This window comes from Salmo salar, chromosome 10 (genome assembly GCF_965601325.2).
Source record: "Salmo salar chromosome 10, fSalSal1, whole genome shotgun sequence".
Lineage (NCBI taxonomy): Eukaryota > Metazoa > Chordata > Actinopteri > Salmoniformes > Salmonidae > Salmo > Salmo salar.
The window spans coordinates 97109406-97137229 of NC_138300.1; the positions used below are offsets into that span (position 1 = coordinate 97109406).

The following is a 27824-nucleotide window of genomic DNA, read 5'->3' on the forward strand; positions in this document are numbered from 1 at the left end:
TCAGGTTGAGTACAGTAGAGTAGATGAGGGACTCGCTTCTAGACCCAGATACACATCATCTACTGCTTTTATTCTTCGACAAATATTAAACAGCAAAAAAAGGATCATGTAGACAAGAGCATCATTGATCTGCTGGTGATAAGTTGAGTCGTGGGACCTCCATGGTGACCAGTTTATCATTAGTGACAGTGGGGAGTGTGTAATCTAAATGTGTATCGCTGTCAGTTAGATCCTGTAAATACTATAAAGAGTTGAAAAGATTGTACTGTGTCCTTTACGTTATGTATGTTATTGAAATTAATATTTAAAATAAGAGAAATTCCAAAAAGATGACAAACATGAAAACCAAGGTGGAAAAATCATTTTTAAATGGCCAGTTCTTCTTTTTATTTGAGTGTGCTGCGTTTCCACACATTGACTCTACGTCAACCACTAAGGTGACATTTTGAGTTCTTGCTAACTCAAACATTCGCCCCACAGACAGGCTTTAGCAGCACCCCTTTAGGCACATCTGTGACATCATCATTAGGGGACACATGTAATGTGTCACCTTTGACCTTGCTGAGCTCCAACAACACACCCACCCCATTGCTGGCCAATCTGCTGATAGAGCAGAGAAGTAGAGCTGAACCAATTAAAAACAGCTTTCAGAGAGCCTGCTTTCATACAGGAACCTATCGCATCTTGCCAATGTAGCCCATGGCTTTGAGCTCCAGACATGCTCCATCTCTTACCTGTACCAGTTTGTTTTGTCTTTTGTTTTTCTGTCCTGTAAGAGCTTAGTTGAAGCCCTTCTATCTTCCCTGATAGCTACAGAATACCAACCAACCCCCAAGGATTCCCTAGTCCTGTATAGCAGCTCAAACATCCAGTTAACAGTTCATCTAAACTTTGGACTTTAATACATAAACAAACTAGATTCTTCACTGTATAACTAGAGCATCAGTATGTGACAAATACAAAGTTATCTATATTGTATCTTTAAAAAATGAGGACTTGTACAAATCTAAAAGTTAAAAAAATAATAATAATACACTCTGCCTTGTCATGGGTTTGGTCTTATGAATAAAATATATGCTTGATGTCCAAATGCGTCTGACTGTCTCTTTCTTGTGCTTGTGTCACTGTGCTATGGGGTCACAATAACAGTTTCATGAATCTGTTAATTTATAGGGTAAAATCCTAACTTCAGATCTGCCACTGTAATTCAAATGTCAACATTAATGCATGATTTAGGTCCAAGCTACAATCATGTATGTCGGACCAACAACCTGATTATAGGCTAGCTAGGCTATATAAAATTATTGTCATCTGTAAAATAAATTTCCTTAGATTTGTACAATTTGATTACATGAAGGTCTGTCTAGTTAGTAAAGATATGTTTGAACTTAACTACCACTCCTTTCCTCTGGGTGTGAGATGTTACATTCTCTCTCACTATAAAATAGTGTATTAATATAATCCTTTATTTAAAAAGAATACACACACCGTCTTTCGTAAAACTAGCCAGGGCCCGGTTTCCCGATAGAATTTAGGCTTACGAGTGTTTTAACAATGCATCTTTCCTACAACGGCCAAAGATGTTACATGCGTTTCCTAAAACACCACACAGTTGCTAAGTGCGTTGTTGTGGCATAGTGTCAACACTGATAGGATCGAAAGAAAGGCAGCGCTGCTCTCGGATCAGCTATCTCCATTTAAATCTGACATTAACATTAGAATTATTCCACAATACTGTCGACGGATCAGCTCCTAGAAAGATATTATCACCTATTGTTGAGGCATTTTTTCCCTAATGCTTACCCTATAATAATGCAAGATCTGGCAGATCATTGAGCGATTGTAACACATCTTGAAACATATTGAGGCAAAAATTACAGACACCCTAAAATTAGCAAAATAAAAATCAATTGAATGAACATGAAATTGATTTAAATATGATTTAATTATATAGGCCTGTAGCCTATACTGTAAGCAATTATTATTTTAATGCAATTATCTTGGGTTTCATTTGAAGCATCTTTTCATCCTTCGCTTGTTTGTAAAAATTGCAGAGACATTGGCAACTTTGTATTTGTAGTCAACTTCGTTGTGAAGTTTCCAGCGGTCACAGAGAAACAAATAAACATCTTGATTCTATGTTTAGCAGATGTCTTCTGTGTATAAAGTGACGCAGTAGGGGAAAAACGCATCTAACGACGCACTTAGCTGTTCTACGAGTCGTCTGACACAGTCGGTAATTAACAAGTGTTTTCAAGTGCAAGAGGTTAAGTTTGGGGGTACCTCATCCACAGTAATAGAGGTACTAGAACTGGTCTTACTTAAGGTACAGTACAAGCAGTACTGTAGGTTTGAGGGTGCATCAGCCACACTGGCAGCAGGAAGGTTTGGGGGTGCAGTGCGGGGTGCAGCAGGGCTCAAGATCAGGGTCGCTACCTTTCCCGATCTGGCTCTCCCCAAACTCCATGGAGGCTTCAAACTGTTCCTTGACCACGCCTATCCTCCGCAGCAGGGCCTGCAGGTCGGGGCGTCCCAGCGGAGACAAGGGGTAGTTCTCACTGGGGTCAGACTCCAAGTCAAACAGCAGGGGAGGATCATGGGGCTTCAGGAAGGAGATTATGTGACAGTCCTGGTCTGGGGTGGTCTCACTGTGGCCTGCACCTGGGGGACAGACAACGAGGGAAATGTGGTTCAGATAGAAATGTTTGATTTAGGCCAGGTTCCATTTCAGCCTCTGGCTGGCCCCTTTGCCATAGTGTTTAGGAATGCATCTTGTTGTTAAAAGGCTAATTACAAAAGAGCACAGCAATCACATCAGGAACACAAAACAGGAACTTTGGAGTACCCTATTCTGCAGTGTGCATGACTCTCTCACACACACACTTACCGCGTGTGTAGAAGTGAGCCTTGTATTTGCCCAGCCTGAGAGCAAACAGGCCATAATTCTCACTGGGGTCTGTAGGGTAAAACATCATGGCCTCTCTCTTACTCTACAACACAGGAAGTTAAATAGGTATGAATAACAATGTCCAAGTGTTTAAGTCAAGAACACATTATGCAATGTATCCATCTTCTATTCTTCAGCCCAAATGACGTTTAACTAAACTCAGAGTGAAGTGAATAATGTCTCCCATACCGGTCCGTGGTTGACCAAGATGTCCGTCATATCCACTCCGTCCAGCTGCACCATTGGTAGTTTGGCCCCCGCCAGCCTTGCAATAGTGGGCATGATGTCCAGGGTGCTGGCCAGCTCATGGGTGACCCCTAGAAAATATAGTTCAAATTAGATATACAGTGCCTTCGGAAAGTACTCAGACCCCTTGACTTTTCCCAAATTGTTACGTTACAGCCTTATTCTAATATTGATTAATTAAAAAACTTTTTCCTCAGCAATCTACACACAATAATGACAATACTGATTTAGGCAAAAAAACTGATTTCAGACCCTTTGCTAAGAGACATGAGAATGAGCTCAGGTGCATCCTGTTTCCATTGATCATCCTTGAGATGTTTCTACAACTTGATTGGAGTCCACCTGTGGTAAATTCAATTGATTCGACATGATTTGGAAAGGCACACACCTGTCTATATAAGGTCCCACAGTTGACAGTGCATGTCAGAGCAAAAACCAAGCCATGAGGTTGAAGGAATTGTCCGTAGAGCTCCAAGACAGGATTGTGTCGAGGCACAGATCTGCAAAAGGGTACCAAAACATTTCTGCAGCATTGAAGGTCCCCAAGAACATAGTGGCCTCCATCATTCTTAAGTGGGAGAAGTTTGGAACAACCAAGACTCTTCCTAGAGCTGGCCACATGGCCAAACTGAGCAATCGGGGGAGAAGGGCCTTGGTCTGGTGGTGAACAGAGTAAAGTACAGAGAGATCCTTGATGAAAACCTGCTCCCGAGCGCTCAGGATCTCAGACTGGGGCGATGGTCTTAGGACAATGACCCTAAGCACACAGCCAAGACAACACAGGAGTGGCTTCGGGACAAGTCTCTGAATGTCCTTGAGTGGCCCAGGCAGAGCCCGGACTTCAGCCCGATCTAACATCTCTGGAGAGACCTGAAAAATAGCTGTGCAGTGACGGTCCCCATCCAACCTGACAGAGCTTGAGAGGATCTGCAGAGAAGAAAGGGAGAAACTCCCCAAATACAAGTGTGCCAAGCTTGTAGCGTTATACCCAAGAAGACTCGAGGCTGTAATCACTGCCAAAGGTGCTTCAACAAAGTACTGAGTAAAGGGTCTGATACTTATATAAATGTCATATTTTATTTTAAGATTTCTAAAAACCTGTTTTTGCTTTGTCATTATGGGGTATTGTGTGTACATTGATGAGGGAAAAAAACTATTTGATATATTTTTTTAATAAGGCTGTAATGTAACAAAATATGGAAAAAGTCAAGGGGTCTGAATACTTTCTGAATGCACTGTAGATCCGAATTAAGTTGAAATGGAAAGGGGGGGAGCTAAATGTGACCATGCCAACTAACTCCTGCTCTGTGAATACCCCCATACAAATATGTCAGCATATGATAAGCCTGGCAATTTTTTTTATTGAAATTAAACAAGGGATCTTCAAGGCTACAACATTCAGTCAATATGGGTGGGTGAGTGTGATGATACATGTATTTTGTAGTTGAAAGGACTACATATCTCTCCTGACAGACCTGGTGTGATGGTCCCAGGCCAGTAGGCGATGGCAGGTTCTCTCATGCCCCCTTCATAGGTGGTGCCCTTACCACACTTCAGAGGACCAGCATTACCCCCCCGAGACATACGCATCAACTCAGGCCTGGATGCGGAGAGAGGGGGATTGGAGAGATTCACCAAAGGTTGAAATGTGAAAGGCTCTTAGTCCTTTCACATTTGTTGTAAAACCAGTAGTAAACACAAGCACACATACGGTAGGCAACTAAACTATTACATAATAACCGTACACGCTGCAAGTAAACTACACTGACACACCATCACACACACCAACACAGTTCCTACCCATTATCAGCAGTGAACAGTATGAGAGTGTTGTTGAGGACTCCAGTATGTTCCAGAGCTGAGAGCAGGTTCCCTACTGTAGAGTCAAACTCCAGCAGAGAGTCACCAAACGGACCCCTACGAGACCGCCCTGCCGTTGCCGGGCCTGCATACTGGGGGTAGTGGGTGTGCTGGAGGACAGAAAGGGGGGAGAGACTGTTCACCTTGAAAGTTGTTGGAGGAGCACCCACTACCTTTGAACTTGAAACGATTGTTTGCTTCTCACATGAGAGGGGCAGTAGAGGAAGAAGAGATGATTACATAAGAGGGGCAGTAGAGGAAGAAGAGATGATTACATGAGAGGGGCAGTAGAGAAAGAAGAGATGATTACATGAGAGGGGCAGTAGAGGAAGAAGAGATGATTACATGGGAGGGGTAGTAGAGGAAGAAGGGTTGTTTCTTCCTGGTAGCCTGGGTGATGAAGTCTGTGGCAAAGTCACTGTAAGCCCTCTCCAGATCCAGGAAGTCCACAGGCTGCTGCTTTATGACATCATTGTGCATTAGTGGGATGGTTACCACGCCGACGTCACAGTGTCCGAAGCATTTAACATCTGGAGGGAAACATGTCAGATTCTGACAGGGTCCCTGGGAAAGAAAGAGACAAGGAGAGAGAGTTAAGAGAGATACAGACAAAAGGGGGAGGCAGAGAGGGAGAAGAGGATGAGAGCAAGATTGAGAAAGAGAGCAAACTAAGGCAAAAGTGTCAATGTCCTTTCTCTCCCTTAGCTGTGGCAATGAATACAGAGACACTGGCAATATACAGTGCTTTAGGAAAGCATTCAGACCCCTTGACTTTTTCCATGTTACAGCCTTATTCTAAAATGTATTAATGACTAAAAATGTAAAAAATCCTCAATCTACACACAATACACATAATGACAAAGTGTAAACAGGTTTAGAAATGTTTGCAAATGTATTAAAAATAAAACCTTATTTACATAAGTATTCATACCCTTTGCTATGAGACTTGACATTTAGCTCAGGTGCATCCTGTTTCCATTGATCATCCTTGAGATGTTTCTACAACTTTATTTGAGTCCACCTGTGGTACATTTCATTGATTGGACATGATTTGGAAAGGCACACACCAGTGTCCCACAGTTGATAGTGCATGTCAGAGTAAAAACCAAGCCATGAGGTCGAAGGAATTGTCCGTAGAGCTCCGAGACAGTATTGTGTCAAGGCACAGATCTGGGGAAGGGTATACAAAAATGTATGCAGCATTGAAGATTCCCAAGAACACAGTGGCCTCCATCAGACTTAAATGGAAGACGTTTGGAACCACAAGACTCTTCCTAGAGTTGTCCGCCCGGCCAAACTGAGCAATCGGGCGAGAAGGGCCTTGGTCAGGGAGGTGACCAAGAACCCGATGGTTACTATGACAGAGCTCCAGAGTTCCTCTGTGGAGATTGAAGAAACTTCCAGAAGGACAACCATCTGGTTGGTCATGACTCACAGCAATACCATTATCCCAGAAACCCTAGACGCACCCCAATTTGCATACCGCCCCAACAGATCCACAGATAATGCAATCTCAAATGCACTCAACACTGCCCTTTCCGACCTGGACAAAAGGAACACCTATGTGAGAATGCTATTCATTGACTACAGCTCATCGTTCCAACACCATAGTGCCCTCAAAGCTCATCACTAAGCTAAGGACCCTAGGACTAAAACACCTCCCTCTGCAACTGGATCCTGGACTTCCTGATGGGCCACCCCTAGATGGTAAGGGTAGGTAAACAACACATCCACCACGCTGATCCTCAACATGGGGGCGTGTTCAGTCCCCTCCTGTACTCCCTGTTCACTAATGACTGCATGGCCAGGCAAGACTCCAACACCATCATCAAGTTTGCCGATGACAACAGTGGTAGGATTGATTACCAATAATGATATGACAGCCTATAGGGAGGTGATCAGAGAACTGGCCGTGTGGTGCCAAGACAACAACCTCTCCCTCAACGTGATCAAGACAAAAAAGATGATTGTGGACTACAGGAAAAGGCTGTAGTGGAGCAGGTTGAGAGCTTCAAGTTTCTTGGGGTCCACATCATCAACAAACTATCATGGTCCAAACACACTAAGACAGTAGTGAAGAGGGTACGACAAAGCCTATTCCCCCTCAGGAGACTGAAAAGATTTGGCATGGGTCCTCAGATCCTCAAAAGGTTCTACAGCTGCACCATTGAGACCATCCTGACTGGCTGCATCACTGCCTGGTATGGCAAGTGCTCAGCCTCCGACCGCAAGGCACTACAGAGGGTAGTGCATATGGCCCTGTTCATCACTGGGGCCAAGCTTCCTGCCATCCAGGACCTCTATACCAGGCAGTGTCAGAGGAAGGCCCTAAAAATGGTCAAAGACGCCAGCCACCCTAGTCATAGATTGTTCTCTCTGCTACCGCACGGCAAGTGGTACCGGAGTGCCAAGTATTGGTCCAAAAGGCTTCTTAACAGCTTCTACCCCCAAGCCATAAGACTCCTGAACAGCTAATCAAAGGGCTACCAAGACCCCTCTTTTACGCTGCTGCTACTCTCTGTTTATTATCTATGCAAAGTAACTTTAACTCTACCTACATGTACATATTACCTTGACTAACCTGTGCCCCCGCACATTGACTCTGTACCGGTACCCCTGTATATAGCCTCGCTATGTTATTTTACTGCTACTGTTTAATTATTTGTTACTTTTATTTAAAAAATTTTACTTAACACTTATTTTTTTTTAAACTGCATTTTTGGTTAAGGGCTTGTAAGTAGGCAGGCATTTCACTGTAAGGTTTACACGTGTTGTATTCGGTGCAAGTGGCAAATAAGATTTGATCTCTGCAGCACTCCACCAATCAGGCCTTTATGATCGAGTGGCCAGACGGAAGACACTCCTCAGTAAAAGGCACATGACAGCTCGCTTGGAGTTTGCCAAAAGGCACCAAAAGACTCTCAGACCATGAGAAACAAGATTCTCTGGTCTAATGAAACCAAGATTGAACTCTTTGGCCTAATTACCAAGGGTCACATCTGGAGGAAACCTGGAACCATCCCAACGGCGATGCGTGGTGGTGGCAGCATCATGCTGTGGGGATGTTTTTCAGTGGCAGGGACTGGGAGACCAGTCAGGATCGAGAGAAAGATGAACGGAGCAAAGCACAGAGAGATCCTTGATGAAAACCAACTCCAGAGCGCTCAGGACCTCAGACTGGGGTGAAGGTTCACCTTCCAACAGGACAACGACCCTAAGCACACAGCCAGGACAACACAGGAGTGGCTTCGGGACAAGCCTCTGAATGTCCTTTAGTGGCCCAGCCAGAGCCTGGACTTGAACCCGATCGAACATCTCTGGAGAGACCTGAAAATAACTGTGAAGCAACGCTCCCCATCCAACCTGACAGAGCTTGAGAAGAATTGGAGAAACTCCCCAAATATAGGTGTACCAAGTGTCATGACCATCCTGTGAGAATCACAAAGGGTCAGATCAGCTTGGCAATGGCTGACAACCAGACCCTCTACCAAACGCAAAGGGGGGAGGAGGGAACTGTGGGGTTTTGACACCTCCACACCCGGTCGTAAATTTAAGCAGGAGAGAACTATCTACCCTTTAGTATCAACCAAAGGAATGTGTCACCAGCAAAGCACCCCCACACCTCCTCATCCATGCTTTACGGTGGGAAATACACATGCGGAGATCATCCATTCACCCACACCATGTCTTACAAAGACACAGCGGTTGGAACCAAAATGTTGGACTCTGACCAAAGGACACATTTCCACCTAATGTCCATTGAGCGTGTTTCTTTACCCAAAGCAAGTCTCTTCTACTTATTGGTGTCCTTTAGTAGTAGTTTCGTTGCAGCAATTCGACCATGAAAGCCTGATTCCCACAGTCTCTTCTGAACAGTTGATGTTGAGATGTGTGTATTACTTGAACTCTGTGAAGCATTTATTTTGGCTGCAATTTCTGAGGCTGGTAACTCTAATGAACTTATCCTCTGCTGCAGAGGTAACTCTGGGTCTTCCATTCCTGTGGCGGTCCTCATGAGAGGCAGTTTCATCATAGCGCTTGATGATTTTTGCGACTGCACTTGAAGAAACTTTCAAAGTTCTTAAAATGTTCTGTATTGACTGACCTTCATGTCTTAAACTAATGATGGACTGTCGTTTCTCTTTGCTTATTTGAGCTGTTCTTGCCATAATATGGACTTGGTCTTTTACCAAATAGGGATATCTTCTGTATACCCCCCTACCTTGTCACAACACACCTGATTGGCTCAAATGCATAAAGGAAAGAAATTCCACAAATTAACTTTTAACAAGACACACCTGTTAATTGAAATGCATTCCAAGTGACTAACTCATGAAGCTGGTTGAGAGAATGCCAAGAGTGTGCAAAGCTGTCATCAAGGCAAAGAGTGGCTATTTGAAGAATGTCAACTTTAAAATATATTTTGATTTATTTAACACTTTTTTGGTTACTACATTATTCCTTAGGTGTTATTTCATAGTTTTGATGTCTTCACTTATTCTACAATGTAGAAAATAAAGAAAAACCTTTGAATGAGTAGGTGCTCAATTCAATTTGTGAATAACGCTGTAACGTAACAAAATGGAAAAAGTCAAGGGGTCTGAATACTTTCAGAATGCACAGAACAAAAATATAAACGCAACAATTGCAAAGATAATATTGACTTCATATAAGGAAATCAGTAAATTGAAATAAATGAATTAGGCCCTAATCAATCAAATTTATTTATAAAGCCCTTACATCAGCTGATGTCACAAAGTGCTGTTCAGAAACCCAGCCTAAAACCCCAAACAACAAGCAATGCAGGCGTAGAAGCACGGTGGCTAGGAAAAACTCCCTAGAAAGGCCAGAACCTAGGAAGAAACCTAGAGAGGAAACAGGCTATGAGGGGTGGCCAGTCCTCTTCTGGCTGTGTACCGGGTGGAGATTATAACAGAACATGGCTAAGATGTGCAAACGTTCATAGATGACCAGCAGAGTCAGATAATAATAATCACAGTAGTTGTAGAGGATGGATGGCATGACAACGGGCCTGAGGATCTCATCACGTCATCTCTGTGCATTCAAATAGCAATCTATCAAATGCAATTGTGTTCGTTGTCTGTAGCTTATACCATAACCCCCACCCCCACCATGCGACACTTTGTTCATAACGTTGACATCCACAAACAACTCTCCCACACGACGCCATACACGCTGTCTGTCATTTGCCCGGTATAGTTGAAACTGGGATTCATCCGTGAAGAGCACACTTCTCAAGCATGCCAATGGCCATCTAAGGTGAGCATTTTCCCACTGAAGTTGGTCACGACGCCAAACTTCAGGCAGGTCAAGAACCTGGTGAAGACGACCAGCACGCAGATGTGCTCATCATGCAGATGAGCACAAACTATCAGACGATGTATGACAGTTTGTGCAGAAATTCTTCAGGTTGTGCAAACTGGAACACTGTCTTTCATCAGCTTCTGGGTGGCTGGTCTCAGACAATCCCGCAGGTGAAGAAGCCAGATGTGGAAGTCCTGGGCTGGCATGGTTACACGTAATCTGCGGTTGTGAGGCCGGTTGGACGTACTGCCAAATTCTCTAAAACAACATGGTAGAGTTCATGGTAGAGGAATTAACATTTAATTATCTGGCAACAGCTCTGGTGCACATTCCTGCAGTTAGCATGCCAATTGCAGGCTCCTCAAAACTTCAGACATATGTGGCATTGTGTTGTGTGACAAAACTGCCCATTTTAGAGTGGCATTTTATTGTTCCCAGCACAAGGTGCATCTGTCTAATGATCATGTTATTTAATTAGCTTCTTGATATGCAACACCTGTCAGGTGGATGGATTCTCTTGTCAAAATAAAAATGCTCAGGGATGTAAACAAATTTGTGCACAAGAGAGAAATAAACTTTTTGTGAGTTTGGAACATTTCTGAGATTTCTTTTTTTTTCAGGTCATGAAACATGGGACCAACGTTTATATTTTTGTTCAGTCTACCAGTTACCCAATCAATTAACAACTACCAGTGAACACACTGACCATGTCATGGGAGTAGGGGACCCCCAGGTAGTGGTCAAAGCCCTGTCGGGTGGGCAGGTACATCCCGTTCTCCCCCACCCCCAGGTGCCATTTCCCCATGGCTGCCGTGGCGTAGCCCAGGGGCTTTAGCACCTCCGCTATGGTGGTCTCGTTAAGCGGTAGACCTCCGCGGGAACCAGGGTAGAACACCCCCGGGTACACCCCTGACCGGGTCTGGTAGCGCCCTGTCAGCAAAGACGCCCTGATGGGAAAAGACAACCATCATTTAATTTATTTAAAACATTGATACAAGTGGTTGATGAACACAAAATATATGTTGCGCTGCACAGTGTGTCTATGATGAGATATTACATTCAATTCAGAAAGCTTTGTCAGTGAGATTTTAGTTTGAGTGACTGAAATCATGGATGCTGGTCTTCCTGACAGGCAAACCCCAGGTGATTAGGGTAGGCAACAACACCTCTGCCCCCCAGGGGTGTGTGCTTAGTCCCCTCCTGTACTCCCTGTTCACTCATGGCTCTGTGGCCAAACACAACACCAATTCTATCATCAAGTTTGCTGACGTCCCGGTAGGGCCTGATCACCAACAACAACGAGGGGGGGGGGGGGGGGGGGGGGGGTCCTCGGTGTACACATCATACTGTTGAATAGGTTTGGCATGGCCCCTTAGATCCTCAGGGACTTTTACAGGTGCACCATTGAGCACATTCTGTCTGGCTGCATCACCGCCTGGTAAAGCAACTGCAATGCCCTTAACCGCAAGGCTCTACAGAGGGCGGTGAAGACTGCCCAGTCCATCACTGGGGCAAGCTACCAGCCATGGAGGACATCTACACCAGGCAGTGTCTGAGGAAGGAATGGAAGATCGCCAAGGACTCCAGCCACAGACCGCTCTCTCTGATACCTTCTGGCAGGCGCTACCGGAGCATTAAGTCTCAGACCAACAGGTTTCAAGATAGCTTTTACCCCAAGGCCATAACTGTTGAACTAACCCTAAACTGTATACCTGAACCATAACCCCTTACACTCATGGAAATTGGCCTATGGATAGGTCTACATCGAAATGTTTCTTACAGAATAAATATGAAAAGCATATGCATAACCATGGTAGCAATTAAAAGGGAACAGTTTTGAGATTATGGAAAAATTATTAGACTAAAAGCTGAGGACACAACTGTTCACCTGATACAAGACTGAATCCAAACATTACACTGTTGATTTTATGTGCATTTTATATTTACTGTTCTTTTCGCTGCATTTGTTGATGACGAAATCTGAAAATACTCTTGATACATTCTGTAACATGATAAGAATATTCTTGGAAAATTTGGGACAAAACAAAACAATGACAAGGGGTTTGAGTGAAAGGTCTAACTGGTGTTTCCAAGTTGCCAAACACACCTCTCCAAAGTGTGCACAGTTCCTAAGTAATTTCAATGCACTTTTATGATTCAAAGAAGATTTTAACAATAACAGTGCTCTTATGAGCCCTCCTAGCTGTGCTGTTGAAGAACTAGAGCAAGCACACAGTTTTGTTGGGAACACAGCCCTGCTTCCACGCCTTTATACAATTACTGTAGTTCTTTAAGCACTCCAAAAACGGTCCATTATAAATCGCAGTCTGGGTCAGGTGGGAATATTATAATGTTTTTAATACGATCTTACAGTGTTATGCTTTTACAAGGCAATTCAGAGAAGCAGATCATAATTTTGGTGCGCATAGAATGGAGCCATGAGTGTATTTAGATGAGTGGTCTGCGGCAAACTTTCTTCACAATACAACAAACATAGGCTAATTCTGTTCAGGACAATCCCAGGGTATAAAGCGATGCCATCTTGTAACTGTACATCAAACATAGGGATCATAAATGTTGACATGAGTTTTATGATATGGATATCTGAAAAGCACATTTCGACTCACGGGTGTTTGGCTTGCTTGTATGGCATAAAAGCAGTATTTATTATAGTCTCATCTTTTAAAATACATTTTAGGGGCCTCCCGAGTGGCTCAGCTGTCTAAGTCACTGCATCACTACAGACCCGGGTTTGATCCCGGGTCTGTATCACCATCGGGCGGCGCACAATTGGCCCAGCATCGTCTGGGTTAGGGGAGGATTTGGCCGGGGGATCAAACCCGGTTTTGGCCGCTCATCGCGCTCTAGCAACTCGTGGCGGGCCGGATCCCTGCAGGCTGACCTCGGTCGTCAGGTGAACGGTGTTTCCTCCGACACATTGGTGTGCGGCTGGCTTCCGGGTTAACCTGTTAGGGCTAGGGGGCAGTATTTGCACGGCTGGATAAAAAAAATGTACCCGATTTAATCTGGTTACTAATCCTACCCAGTAACTAGAATATGCATATACTTATTATATATGGATAGAAAACACTCTAAAGTTTCTAAAACTGTTTGAATGGTGTCTGTGAGTATAACAGAACTCATTTGGCAGGCAAAACCCTGAGACATTTTCTGACAGGAAGTGGATACCTGATGTGTTGTATTACCTTTAAACCTATGCCATTGAAAAACACAGAGGCTGAGGAATATTTTGGCACTTCCTATTGCTTCCACTAGATGTCACCAGCCTTTACAAAGTGTTTTGAGTCTTCTGGAGGGAGATCTGACCGAACAAGAGCCATGGAACGATGATGGCCCATTAGACACCTGGCGCGCGAGTTCATGTTGGGTACCCTCGTTCCAATACGTTATAAAAGAGTATGCATTCGTCCACCTTGAATATTATTCATGTTCTGGTTAAAAAAGGCCCTAATGATTTATGCTATACAACGTTTGACATGTTTGAACGAACGTAAATATATTTTTTCCCCTCGTTCATGAAGTGAAGTCCGGCGGGCTTAGATCATGTGCTAACAAGACGGAGATTTTTGGACATAAATGATGAGCTTTTTTGAACAAAACTACATTCGTTATGGACCTGTGATACCTGGAAGTGACATCTGATGAAGAGAATCAAAGGTAATGGATTATTTACATAGTATTTTCGATTTTAGATCTCCCCAACATGACGACTAGTCTGTATCGCAACGCGTATTTTTCTGGGCGCAGTGCTCAGATTATTGCAAAGTGTGATTTCCCAGTAAGGTTATTTTTAAATCTGGCAAGTTGATTGCGTTCAAGAGATGTAAATCTATAATTCTTTAAATGACAATATAATATTTTTCCAATGTTTTCTAATTTTAATTATTTAATTTGTGATGCTGACTTGACTGCCGGTTATTGGAGGGAAACGATTTCCTCAACATCAATGCCATAGTAAAACGCTGTTTTTGGATATAAATATGAACTTGATAGAACTAAAAATGCATGCATTGTCTAACATAATGTCCTAGGAGTGTCATCTGATGGAGATTGTAAAAGGTTAGTGCATCATTTTAGCTGGTTTTATGGTTTTGGTGACCCTGTCTTTGAATTGACAAAACATTACACACAACTCTTGTAAATGTACTGTCCTAACATACTCTAAATTTATGCTTTCGCCGTAAAACCTTTTTGAAATCGTAAAACGTGGTTAGATTAAGGAGATGTTTATCTTTCAAAGGGTGTAAAATAGTTGTATGTTTGAAAAATTTGAATTTTGACATTTATTTGGATTCAAATTTGCCGCTCTTGAAATGCACCTGCTGTTGATGGAGTGCACCACGGGGGGGACGCCTGCGTCCCACCTAGCCCATAGAGGTTAAGCAGGTAGGTGTTAAGAAGTGCAGTTTCGGAGGACGCATGACTCGACCTTCGCCTCCCGAGCCTGTTGGGGAGTTGCAGCAATGAGACCAGATCAAAATTGGGGAGAAATTTTACAAAAAAATGTATAATATATTTGTCCTCATAAATTATAGCATTTCCCAAAAGATGGGAAGTGTCGCTGCACAGTTATTCTCAGGTGTCTCCAGAGATGTTCTATCGGGTTCAAGTCTGGGCTCTGGCTGGGCCACTCAAGGACATTCAGAGACTTGTCCCAAAGCCACTCCTGCATTGTCTTGGCTGTGTGCTTAGGGTCGTTGTCCTGTTGCATGATGAAAGTCGGAGGTCCTGAGTGCTCGGGAGCAGGTTTTCATCAAAAATCTCTCTGTACTTTGCGCCGTTCATCTTTTCCTTGATCCTCACTTGTCAACCAGTCCCTGCTGCTGAAAAACATCCCCACAGCATGATGCTGCAACCATCATGCTACACCATCGGGATGGTGCCAGGTTTCCTCCAGACGTGACACTTGGCATTCAGGCCAAAGAGTTCAATCTTGGTTTCATCAGACCAGAGAATCTTGTTTCTCATGGTCTGAGAGTCATTTAGGTGCCTTTCGGCAAACTCCAAGCAGGCTGTCATGCGCCTTTTACTGAGGAGTGGCTTCCCTGGCCACGCTACCATAAAGGCCTGATTGGTGGAGTGCTGCAGAGATGGTTGTCCTTCTGGAAGGTTCTCCAATCTCCACAGAGGAACTCTCGAGCTCTGTCAGAGTGACCATCGGGTTTTTGTTCACCTCCCTGACCAAGGCCCTTCTCCCCCGATTGCTTAGTTTGGCCGGGCGGCTAGCTCAAGGAAGAGTCTTGGTGGTTCCAAACTTCTTCCATTTAAGAATGATGGAGGCCACTGTGATCTTTCGGACCTTCAATGCTGCAGACATTTTTTGGTACCCTTCCCCCAGATCTGTTCTTCGACACAATCCTGTCTTGGAGCTCTACAGGCAATTACTTCGACCTCATTGCTTGGTTTTCGCTCTGACATGCACTGTCAATATAGACTAGAGATCGACTGATTATGATTTCTCAACGCCGATACCGGTTATTGGAGGACCAAAAAAAGTAGATACCAATTAAATCGGCCGATTTTTATATATATATATATATTTGTAATAATGACAATTACAACAATACTGAGTGAACAATGAACACTTATTTTAACTTAATATGATACATCTATAAAATCTATTTAGTCTCAAATAAATAATGAAACATGTTCAATTTGGTTTAAATAATGCAAAAACAAAGTAAAAGTGCAATATGTGCCATGTAAAAAAGCTAATGTTTAAAAGCTCCTTGCTCAGAACATGAGAACTTATGAAAGTTGGTGGTTCCTTTTACATTTACATTTTTACATTTTAGTCATTTAGCAGACACTCTTATCCAGAGTGACTTACAGTAAGTAGTGAATGCATACATTTAATTTCATGCATTTGTTTTTGTGCTGGCCCCCCGTGGGAATCGAACCCACAACCCTGGCGTTGCAAACACCATGCTCTACCAACTGAGCCACAGGGAAGACTTTTAACATGAATCTTCAATATTCCCAGGTAAGAAGTTTTAGGTTGTAGTTATTATAGAACTATTTTGCTCATATACCTTTGACTATTGGATGTTCTAATAGGTACTTTAGTATTGCCAGCCTAATCTCGGGAGTTGATAGGCTTGAAGTCATAAACAGCGCTTTGCAATGCTTGAAGCATTGCGAAGAGCTGCTGGCAAACGCAGGAAAGTGCTGTTTAAATGAATGCTTATGAGCCTGCTGCTGCCTACCACCGCTCAGTCAGACTGCGCTATCAAATCATAGACTTAATTATAATATAATAACACACAGAAATACGAGCCTTAGGTCATTAATATGGTCAAATCCGGAAACTATCATTTGGAAATCAAAACGATTATTCTTTCAGTCAAATCCGGAACGTTCCGTATTTTATCGAACGGGTGGCATCCATAAGTCTAAATATTGCTGTTACATTGCACAACCTTCAATGTTATGTCATAATTATGTAAAATTCTGGCAAATTAGTTCGCAATGAGCCAGGCGGCCCAAACTGTTGCATATACCTTGACTCTGCGTGCAATGCTAGCAAGACAAGTGACACAATTTGCCTAGTTGAAATTGCCTGGTAACATGAATTTCTTTTAACTAAATATGCAGGTTTAAAAAAATATATACTTCTGTGTATTGATTTTAAGAAAGGCATTGATGTTTATGGTTAGGTACATTTGTGCAACGATTGTGCTTTTTTCGCAAATGCGCTTTTGTTAACCTGTTATGGCTAGGGGGCAGTATTTTCACGGCTGGATAAAAAACGTACCCGATTTAATCTGATTATTAGTCCTGCCCAGAAACTAGAATATGCATATAATTATTAGCTTTGGATAGAAAACACTCCAACGTTTCTAAAACTGTTTGAATGGTGTCTGTGAGTATAACAGAACTCATTTGGCAGGCCAAAATGTGAGAAGATTCTGTACAGGAAGTACCCTGTCTGACCATTTCTTGAACTTCTTTGCCATCTCTATCCATTACAAAGGATCTCTGCTCTAACGTGACACTTCCTACGGCTCACATGGTCCCTCTGAGCCCGGGAAAAAGCTGAATGACGTAATTCAAAGCCCTGGCTGAAACACACGAGCGCTTTTGCTAAGTGGTCTATCAGAGGACAAAGGGCTTAGGCTCGTGCACTGGCCACCCCCGTCTTTCTGTTTTTCCCTTTATTTGCCGAAACACAGATTCCCGGTCGGAATATTAACGCTTTTTTACGAGAAAAATGGCATAAAAATTGATTTTAAACAGCGCTTGACATGCTTCGAAGTACGGTAATGAAATATTTAGAAATCTTTTGTCACGAAATGCGCCATGCGCACGACCCTTATTTACCATTCGGATAGTGTCTAGAACGCACGAACAAAACGCCGCTATTTGGATATAACGATGGATTATTTTGGACCAAACCAACATTTGTTATTGAAGTAGAAGTCCTGGGAGTGCATTCTGACGAAGAACAGGAAAGGTAATCAAACTTTTCTAATAGTAAATCTGATATTGGTGAGTGCTAAACTTGGTGGGTGTCTAAATAGCTAGCCCTGTGATGGCCGGGCTATCTACTGAGAATATTGTAAAATGTGCTTTCACCGAAAAGCTATTTTAAAATCGGACATATCGAGTGCATAGAGGAGTTCTGTATCTATAATTCTTAAAATAATTGTTATGTTTTTTGTGAACGTTTATCGTGAGTAATTTAGTAAATTCACCGGAGGTTTGCGGGGGGTATGCTAGTTCTGAACGTCACATGCTAATGTCAAAAGCTGGTTTTTGATATAAATATGAACTTGATTGAACAAAACATGCATGTATTGTATAACATAATGTCCTAGGTGTGTCATCTGATGAAGATCATCAAAGGTTAGTGCTGCATTTAGCTGTGGTTTTGTTTTTTGTGACATTATATGCTAGCTTGAAAAATGGGTGTCTGATTATTTCTGGCTGGGTACTCTGCTGACATAATCTAATGTTTTGCTTTCGCTGTAAAGCCTTTTTGAAATCGGACAGTGTGGTTAGATAAAGGAGAGTCTTGTCTTTAAAATGCTGTGAAATAGTCATATGTTTGAAAATGGAAGTTTTTGTATTTTTGAGGAATTTGTAATTCGCGCCACGCCTATCATTGGATATTGGAGCAGGTGTTCCGCTAGTGGAACGTCTAGATGTAAGAGGTTAACCTGTCTGGGCTAGGGGGCAGTATTTTCACGGCCGGATAAAAAAGGTACCCAATTTAAACAGGTTACTACTCTGGCCCAGAAACTAGAATATGCATATATTAGTAGATTATGATAGAAAACACTCTGATGTTTCTAAAACTGTTTGAATGGTATCTGTGAGTATAACAGAACTCATATGGCAGGCAAAAACCTGAGAGAAAGTCAACCAGGAAGTGGAGGATCTGAGAATTGTAGTTCTTCTTTCTAGTCCCTTTCGAAACTACAGTATCTGTGGGGTTACGCTGCACTTCCTAAGGCTTCCATTGGCTGTCAAAAGCCTTCAGAAAGTGGTTTGAGCATTCTCCTGTCACTGGGCAGATAATACGAGCTCAGTTTCTGAGTGGACTGCCTGGCAACAAAGGGATTGGATATGCTCGATCCCGCGAGCGCACCCCTCCTTCTTTTTCTCCTTGAATGAATACGCTATTGTCCGGTTGGAATATTATCACAATTTTACGTTAAAAATACCATAAAGATTGATTTTAAACAGCGTTTGACATGCTTCTAAGTACGGTAATGGAACATTTTGACTTTTCGTCTCTGGTACCACACTCGCGCGTTATGCCTTTGGATAGTGCTCTGAACGCACGAACAAAACGGAGGTATTTGGACATAAATATGGAGTATTTCGAACAAAAACAACATTTCTTGTGGAAGTAGCAGTCCTGGGAGTGCATTCTGACGAAGATCAGCAAAGGTAAGACAATATTTCTAGTACTAATTCTGAGTTTAGGTTGCCCCGAACTTGGCAGGTGTCTGTATGGCTCTCTGTGATGACTGAGCTATGTACTCAGAATATTGAAAAATGTGCTTTCTCCGTAAAGCTATTTTAAAATCTGACAAAGCGGTTGCATCCAGGAGTAGTCTATCTATAATTCTTTAAATAATTGTTATATATTTTGTCAACGTTTATGATGAATATTTTAGTAAATTGATGTGCACATTCTCTGAACATCATGCGCCAATGTAAAATGCTGTTTTTGGATATAAATATGAACTTTATCGAACAAAACATACATGTATTGTGTAACATAATGTCCTAGGAGTGTCATCTGATGAAGATCGTCAAAGGTTAGTGCTTCATTTAGCTGTGTTTTGGGTTTTATTGACACATGTACTTGCTTGGAAAATGGCTGTGTGATTATTTTTGTCTATGTACTCTCCTAACATAATCTAATGTTTTGCTTTCGCTGTAAAGCCTTTTTTTAAATCGGACAATGTGGTTACATCAAGGAGAAGTGTATCTTTAAAATGGTGTAAAATAGTTGCATGTTTGAGAAAGTTGAATTATGACATTTTGTTGTTTTTGAATTTGCCGCCCTGATATTTCACTGGCTGTGTCCCGCAGGTATCCCATAGAAATTAAATCATCCCCCGTTTGGCGAAGTTGGCTGTCTTTGTTAGGAAGAAATGGTCTTCACACAGTTCGCAATGAGTCAGGTGGCCCAAACTGCTGCATATACCATGACTCAATTTCCCTAGTTAAAAGAAATTCATGTTAGCAGGCAATATTAACTAAATATGCAGGTTTAAAAAAATATATACTTGTGTATTGATTTTACGAAAGGCGTTGATGTTTATGGTTAGGTACACATTGGTGCAAAGACAGTCCTTTTTTTCGCGAATGCGCTTGTTAAATCACCCGTTTGGCGAAGTAGGCTGTGATTCAATGATAAATTAACAGGCACGGCATCGATTATATGCAACGCAGGACAAGCTAGATAAACTAGTAATATCATCAACCATGTGTAGTTAACTAGCGATTAAGTTAAGATTGATAGTTTTTTATAAGATAAGTTTAATGCTAGCTAGCACCTTACCTTGGCTCCTTGCTGCACTCGCATAACAGGTAGTCAGCCTGCCACGCAGTCTCCTCGTGGAGTGCAATGTAATCGGCCACAATCGGTGTCCAAAAATGCCGATTACCGATTGTTATGAAAACTTGAAAACGGCCCTAATTAATCGGCCAGGCTCGGAAGGCGAAGGTCGGCCCTAATAGACAGGTGTGTGCCCTTCAAATCACGTCCAATCATTTGAATTTACCACAGGTGGAATCCAATCAAGTTGTAGAAACATCTCAAGGATGATCAATGGAAACAGGATGCACCTGAGCTCAATTTCAAGTCTCATAGCAAAGGGTCTAAATACTTATGTAAGTTAATTCCGGTTTAGATTTTTAATATATTTGCAAACATTTCTAAAAACTTGTTTTTGCTTTGTCATTATGGGGTATTTTGTGTAGATTCATGAAAAAAAAATGTTTTTAATCAATTTTAGAATAAGGCTGTAACGTAACAAAATCTGAAAAAAGGGAAGGGGTCTGAATACTTTCCGAATGCACTGAATTTTGTATTATCTATTATAGACCTGTTTCGGTTAGTGATCATGTATATGACACTTGGTCTTAAATCAGTCTCGCTTTAGGTGGTCTTAAACACTGCTATCTGCACTGACTCGAGATCAAAGCAAGCCTAGCTGCGTTTGTACATTTGTTGATAATATTTACCCAGTTATAGCAAATTTTTGGTCAGCAATGAAAATCCTGGAAAAGCCAAGGTGTGTATATCACCTGCGCGTTTGCGCCAGTGGTCCATTGCCGGGGGGGGGGGGGGTTAATGACATTGTCATGTCCGATTTCCTAAATTGACTCCACTGGCACTCGTGTATAACCGCAAACACGCAGTTGATGAAACAAATGCTCCATACTCCGGTTGTAAAACTGTCTCTCAAGTGCTCAAAATTGGCTAGGATTCTCCTCTATTCAATACTGGCCATGTAATTCTGACAAAGTAAAAAAATATATTATTACAATAGCCTAATTGACAAGTAACTCCTATGCTGTCAAGATCTCCTGTGAACACTTAATATTTTAACCTTACAAATAGATAAACATCTTAGTTAGCTACCTTAGCCATTTGATCCCTGGTTCATTGAATGAGGGAATTATTTTATAAAGACATAAAAAGTATTTGGTTGTAATTGTAATGTTGCAGGGAGACCAACCCTCTTCCCGGAGAGTCCAGGAGAGCTACTTGATATGCAGGAGTTTGCTCCAGCTGTGCTCAAACCCCTCACATTGTAAAACGTGTGTATGAGCAGGGTTGGATAAAAAGCATGCAAACAAGGAAACATTTGTTCCAAGGATAAGGCAAAGCTCATTTTCCAGTTTATAAGAGTTTTATTCAAGCAATTGCCAGGAAGTTCCCTCTCAGGATAAAGCTAAATCTTTATTTACACTTCATCTACACAAAGAGCTGTTTACCCCACAAAGAGGGAGGTAAGCTTACAAAAGAGATAAGGGGGTAATTGGCTCCATTCCCTTAGAAGAATAGTAAAAACAAGAACAGGTTCTAACCAGTTCTCACAGACTGTGTCTCTAAGATCAGTGTGCAAAGGAACGAGGTATTTGAGATAAGTATATGAAGGCAGGATAATGTGACTAGGAGAGATAATATGAAAAGTAAAATAAAGAACAATGTAGCAGCAACCAATGATGAGTGTAAAAGTGTGTGTGTATGAGTGTGCGTGTGTTGTGACGGTACGCGTATGTGTGTGTGTTTACAGTGCCTTTGGAAAGTATTTAGACCCCTTTACTTTTTCCAGATGTAGTGTAGTGTATGAGAATGTGTGAGGGTTTTGTGTGTAAGTGAGTGTACAGTCGTAGCCAAAAGTTTTGAGAATGACACAAATATTCATTTTCACAAAGTCTGCTGCCTCAGTTTGTATGATGGCAATTTGCATATACTCCAGAATGTTATGAAGAGTGATCAGATGAATTGCAATTCATTGCAAAGTCCCTCTTTGCCATGCAAATGAACTGAATCCCCAAGCTGGTTTTTGATATAAATATGAACTTGATTGAACAAAACATGCATGTATTGTATAACATAATGTCCTAGGGTTGTCATCTGATGAAGATCATCAAAGGTTAGTGCTACATTTAGCTGTGGTTTGGGTTTATGTGACATTATATGCTAGCTTGAAAAATGGGTGTCTGATTATTTCTGGCTGGGTACTCTGCTGACATAATCTAATGTTTTGCTTTCGTTGTAAAGCCTTTTTGAAATCGGACAGTGTGGTTAGATTAACGAGAGTCTTATCTTTAAAATTGTGTAAAATAGTCATATTTTTGAAAAATTGGAGTAATAGCATATCTAAGGTATTTGAATAACGCGCCACAGGATTCAACTGGCTGTTGAGCGTCCCACCTAGCCCATAGAGGTTAACTCACAACCTTTCTTTCTCGCTCGAAGCAACGCCCACCTCTACTAGTGCCCCGTCTAATCCAATGTTGTGCTTATATGCAAATACAAAAGGCCGCATCCTACCCAATCACATTAATCCAAATATCCTCTGTGGAACCCTGGGAAAAGCGGGCAGAAAGACACAAAGATTTGACCGCAGTTCAACTGAACTTACTTAATATGGTTTGACGAGTGAACAGAACAGTACCTATTCATTCTCCCCGCAACTAGCACAAAACCAATGTGCCTGATATGCAGCGAGTCCGTAGCTCTCGTGAAAAGTGCCAATGTTAAGCGCCATTATAACACCAGGCATAGTCAATTCGACGTATCCCCTGAACACGGAGGTGAGAACAATCAAGATGAACCAACTCAAATCCCAATATGAGAGTTCCACCAATATGAGAGTTCCATCCTTGTCAATTCCCTGACAGCCCAACAACGTGCAATGGAGTGTTTACTGAGGATAGCCTGGGTTTTGGGAAAACACAAAAAAACATTTTCAGACGATGAGATGGTAAAATAATGCACGTGTGAAGTTGCTGACACCTTGCTAGAAGGTAAACAAAAAAGATGAGCTCAGGGAAAAGATCAAACCGATCCCACAGCAATGAGGACAACTGAAATATTAGCTGAAGATTTACCTTCACAAATTGATGAGGCCATTGAGAATGCACCATGCATTTCATTAGCTGTGGATAAATCAACAGATAACACTGATAATGCCCAGCTTCTGGTGTTTGTCAGGTTTTATAACGAAACCAAGAAGGAATTCTGTGAGGAGCTGTTGGGCTTAGCACATCTAGAAGCATGCACATGGTGAGAGGATATCCATGAGGCCATCAAAGGGATGCAGACAAAAAGGGGGATAGATCTGAAGTCAGGGGTCTCAATCAGCACAGATGGAGCTCCAGCCATGATGGGAAGAGGGAGGGGCCTGGTTTCACGTTTGAAAGAGGACCACCCTGACCTGACATCATATCACTGCATCATCCATCAATCTGTCCTGTGTGCCAGTCTGGGAAAAGAGTATTCTGAGGTCATGACAGCAATGATGAAACTGATCAACTTTTTGAGAGCAACTTCATCCCTACAACACCGCCATTCTGACAGAGACCAATGCCAGTTGATGACTTACTACTGCACAACAATGTCAGATGGCTCAGCAAAGGCAGGGTTTTTGAATGCTTTTGGGCCATTCAGGAATAAATCAAAGCTTTCTTATCAGAGCAAGTGTGAAATGGCAACTAAGTTTTCTGAGTTTTTGGAAGATGAGGAGAAGATGGAAACAGTTGCATTTTTGACAGACATTACATCACACCTTAATCAACTGAATGTTAAGCTGCAGGGACGGGACAATACAGTGTGTGATATGATAACAGCAGTCCGAGCTTTCCAGAAGAAATTGGAGCTTTTCAAGAATGATCTCCAAGGAGAACTTGTCCACTTCCCCAGTCTTCTAAGATGTTCTGAGATGTTCCCAACCATGTTGATTTCATCCAGAAGTTGATGGATAACTTTAAGGCTCGCTTTGATGACTTCACTGTTGGAGGAGAACTGCTGCTGCTCATCCAGAATCCCTTCTTGGTCACAAAGAAGCTAAAAGAAAATCTTCAGATGGGTAGGTATTACATCACTGCAAATGGGGTTGACTGAGCTGCAAGAAAATGTGGCTTTGAAGGAGCAGGCTGGTGATTGTGACCCTGTCACCTTCTGGGGAAAGATGGTGCCTGAAATTGATGTTCCTGTTCTCAAGAAACCGGCACTATACATCCTGACCATGTTTGGCTTCACATACAGCTGTGAATCAGCCTTCTCCACAATGAACTTTATTAAAAACAAATACCGCACCAGGCTCACCAATGAACGCCTGCACCAGTGTCTCTCACACAACTTGTGCCAAAGTTCAAAGCATTGGCAGGAGACAGAAAGTGTAATTTCTCTCATTAATGCAGGGCAATGCCCAGAGTGACTTTTATACGTGATTATAAACTCGGTGGTCCAAGCCCTGAATATTGATTGGCTGACAGCCGTGGTATATCAGACAGTATACCATGGGTATGACAAAGCATGCATTTTTACTAGAGGTCGACCGATTAAATCGTGCCGATTAATTAGGGCCGATTTCAAGTTTTCATAACAATCGTTAATCTGCATTTTTGGACACCGATTATGGCGGATTAAATTGCACTCCGCGAGGAGACTGGTGGCAGGCTGACCACCTGTTACGCGAGTGCAGCAAGGAGCCAAGGTAAGTTGCTAGCTAGCATTAAACTTATCTTATAAAAAACAATCAATCTTAACATAATCACTAGTTAACTACACATGGTTGATGGTATTACTAGTTTATCTAGCTTGTCCTGCGTTGCATATAATCAATGCGGTGCCTGTTAATTTATCATTGAATCACAGCCTACTACGCCAAACGGGTGATGATTTAACAAGCACATTCACGAAAATAGCACTGTCGTTGCATCAATGTGTACCTAACCATAAACATCAATGCCTTTCAAAAATCTATTTTTTTAACCTGCATATTTGTTAATATTGCCCGCTAACATGAATTTGTTTTAACTAGGGAAATTGTGTCACTTCTCTTGCGATCTGTGCAAGCAGAGTCAGGGTATATGCATGCGAACTGTGTGAAGACCATTTCTTCCTAACAATGACCGTAATTAATTTGCCAGAATTTTACATAATTATGACATAACATTGAAGGTTGTGCAATGTAACAGCAATATTTAGACTTATGGATATCACCCGTTTGATAAAATACGGAACGGTTCCATATTTCACTGAAAGAATAAACATTTTGTTTTTGAAATGATAGGTCATTAATATGGTCAAATCCAGAAACTAAGGCTCGTATTTCTGTGTGTTAATTATATTATAATTAAGTCTATGATTTGATATTTGATAGAGCAGTCTGACTGAGCGGTGGTAGGCAGCTGCAGGCTCGTAAGCATTCATTCAAACAGCACTTTCCTGCGTTTGCCAGCAGCTCTTCGCTGTGCTTCAAGCATTGCGCTGTTTATGACTTCAAGCCTATCAACTCCCGAGATTAGGCTGGCAATACTATTGTGCCTATAAGAACATCCAATTGTCAAAGGTATATGAAATACAAATGGTATAGAGAGAAATAGTCCTATAATAACTACAACCTAAAACTTCTTAACTGGGAATATTGAAGACTCATGTTAAAATGAACCACCAGCTTTCATATGTTGTCATGTTCTGAGCAAGGAACTTAAACGTTTGCTTTTTTTACATGTGTAACCGATGTGAAATGGCTAGTTAGTTAGCGGTGGTGCACGCTAATAGCATTTCAATCAGTGACGTCACTCGCTCTGAGACTTGAAGTAGGGTTTCCCCTTGCGTTGCGAGGCCCGCGGCTTTTGTGGCGCGATGGGTAACGATCCTTCGTGGGGTGTCAGTTGTTGATGTGTGCAAGGGTCCCTGGTTCGAGCCCAGGTTGGGGCGAAGAGAGGGACGGAACCTACACTGTTACACATGGCACATATTGTACTTTTACTTTCTTCTCCAACACTGTATTTTTGCATTATTTAAACCAAATTGAACATGTTTCATTATTTATTTTAGACTAAATTGATTTTATTTATGTATTATACTAGGTTAAAATAAGTGTTCATTCAGTATTGTTGTAATTGTCATCATTACATACATATATATAAATACATAAATAAATAATCGTCCGATTAATCGGTATCACCTTTTTTTTGGTCCTCCAATAATCGGTATCGGTGTTGAAAAATCATAAACAGTCGACCTCTAATTTTTACACCTTTAATTACATTGGTAACCAGTTTATACTAGCAATAAGGCACCTCAGAGGTTTGTGGTATATGGCCAATATACCACGGCTAAGGGCTGTATCCAGGCACTCTGCACTGTGTCGATCTGAAGTGCTATTATTGCTTAATTATTGCATGGCCCACAGTGACGTTCTGTGCATTCAGATGATTATTTAGGTTAAACTGTTTTGTTCTCCAGAAAACATGCACTTGATAATTTTTTGGGTTTAATTGAAGGCCCATGTACAATGGTTCACAGTGAACTTTTTGCATAGATAAATATGCAACCACTTTTCATCTTCAGCCATGTTGATGCAATATTGCACATGTTTACATTCGAAATAAGTTGTAATTAATTCACATTTTAGTGTCATTTAACGTACATTTTATATAACAACATGTTTCCTAAGTCATAGACGACTATGTTTGTTACTACGCTGTACTACAGCGCCGATAAAGGACGATATCCATCCGGACCTTTGCCACCTAGGAAATATGTGTCACTGGACCTTCTCAAATAGTAGTTGAGTATCCCTGCTGTATCCTGTGCACGTGACCAATATTTCGATTTTTTTTTCACTGCCCACCTCACTCACCCCTAAACTGTAAAGTTGTTCCTCATATATACCCCACAGCCTCCTGATTTTGATAAGGATATTAGCTATTGTTACTGTAATATGTTGGTGGTTAGTTACAACCTGGAGGGGCTGCAGACGGGACTGGTGCAGTAGAAGTCAGTGAATCTCAGTCCGTCGGCCGCCAAGCGGTCCAGGTTGGGGGTGAGCGAGGTTGGATGCCCGTAGCATCCTAGGTCGCCGAACCCCAGGTCGTCCGCGAACAGGAGGATGAAATTCGAGGGAGGGGAGCCCGAGCAGCTCGTAACAAGCAGGTACAGTAAGGTGGTGAGAGATAGAAAATGGCCCATTCTGACTGACTGTTGCAACAAGCAGAAGTTAGTCATGAAAAGGAAAAGTGCTTAACGTTAGCTATCGATCTAGCTACTTCGCTTTAAAAAAGTATTCAAGGTCGATGCCTAACGATTTCACAAAATTGCTCTACGTGTTCACTTATTCTCCAATGTTATGTAATATTCCCTATATCGTTGAGAAATAGCTGCGAGAGTTTACTACACAACTGACGCAACGTAAAAGTCATGTGATTACCGAGACAC

The 27824-nt window shown here is 42.0% G+C and overlaps 1 protein-coding gene across 1 annotated transcript; it reads right to left on the reverse strand.

Moving 5' to 3' along the window:
* Positions 1–359: 359 nt before the first annotated feature.
* On the reverse strand, positions 360–27824 carry arsa (arylsulfatase A). The gene is made up of 8 exons (XM_014124952.3): positions 27352–27824; positions 11085–11325; positions 5399–5617; positions 4994–5163; positions 4669–4793; positions 3137–3264; positions 2888–2990; positions 360–2661 (listed from the first exon to the last, which is right to left on the reverse strand). The coding sequence occupies exons 1-8, from the start codon at positions 27612–27614 to the stop codon at positions 2363–2365; spliced, it is 1548 nt and encodes a 515-aa protein (XP_013980427.3). The 5' UTR covers positions 27615–27824; the 3' UTR covers positions 360–2362.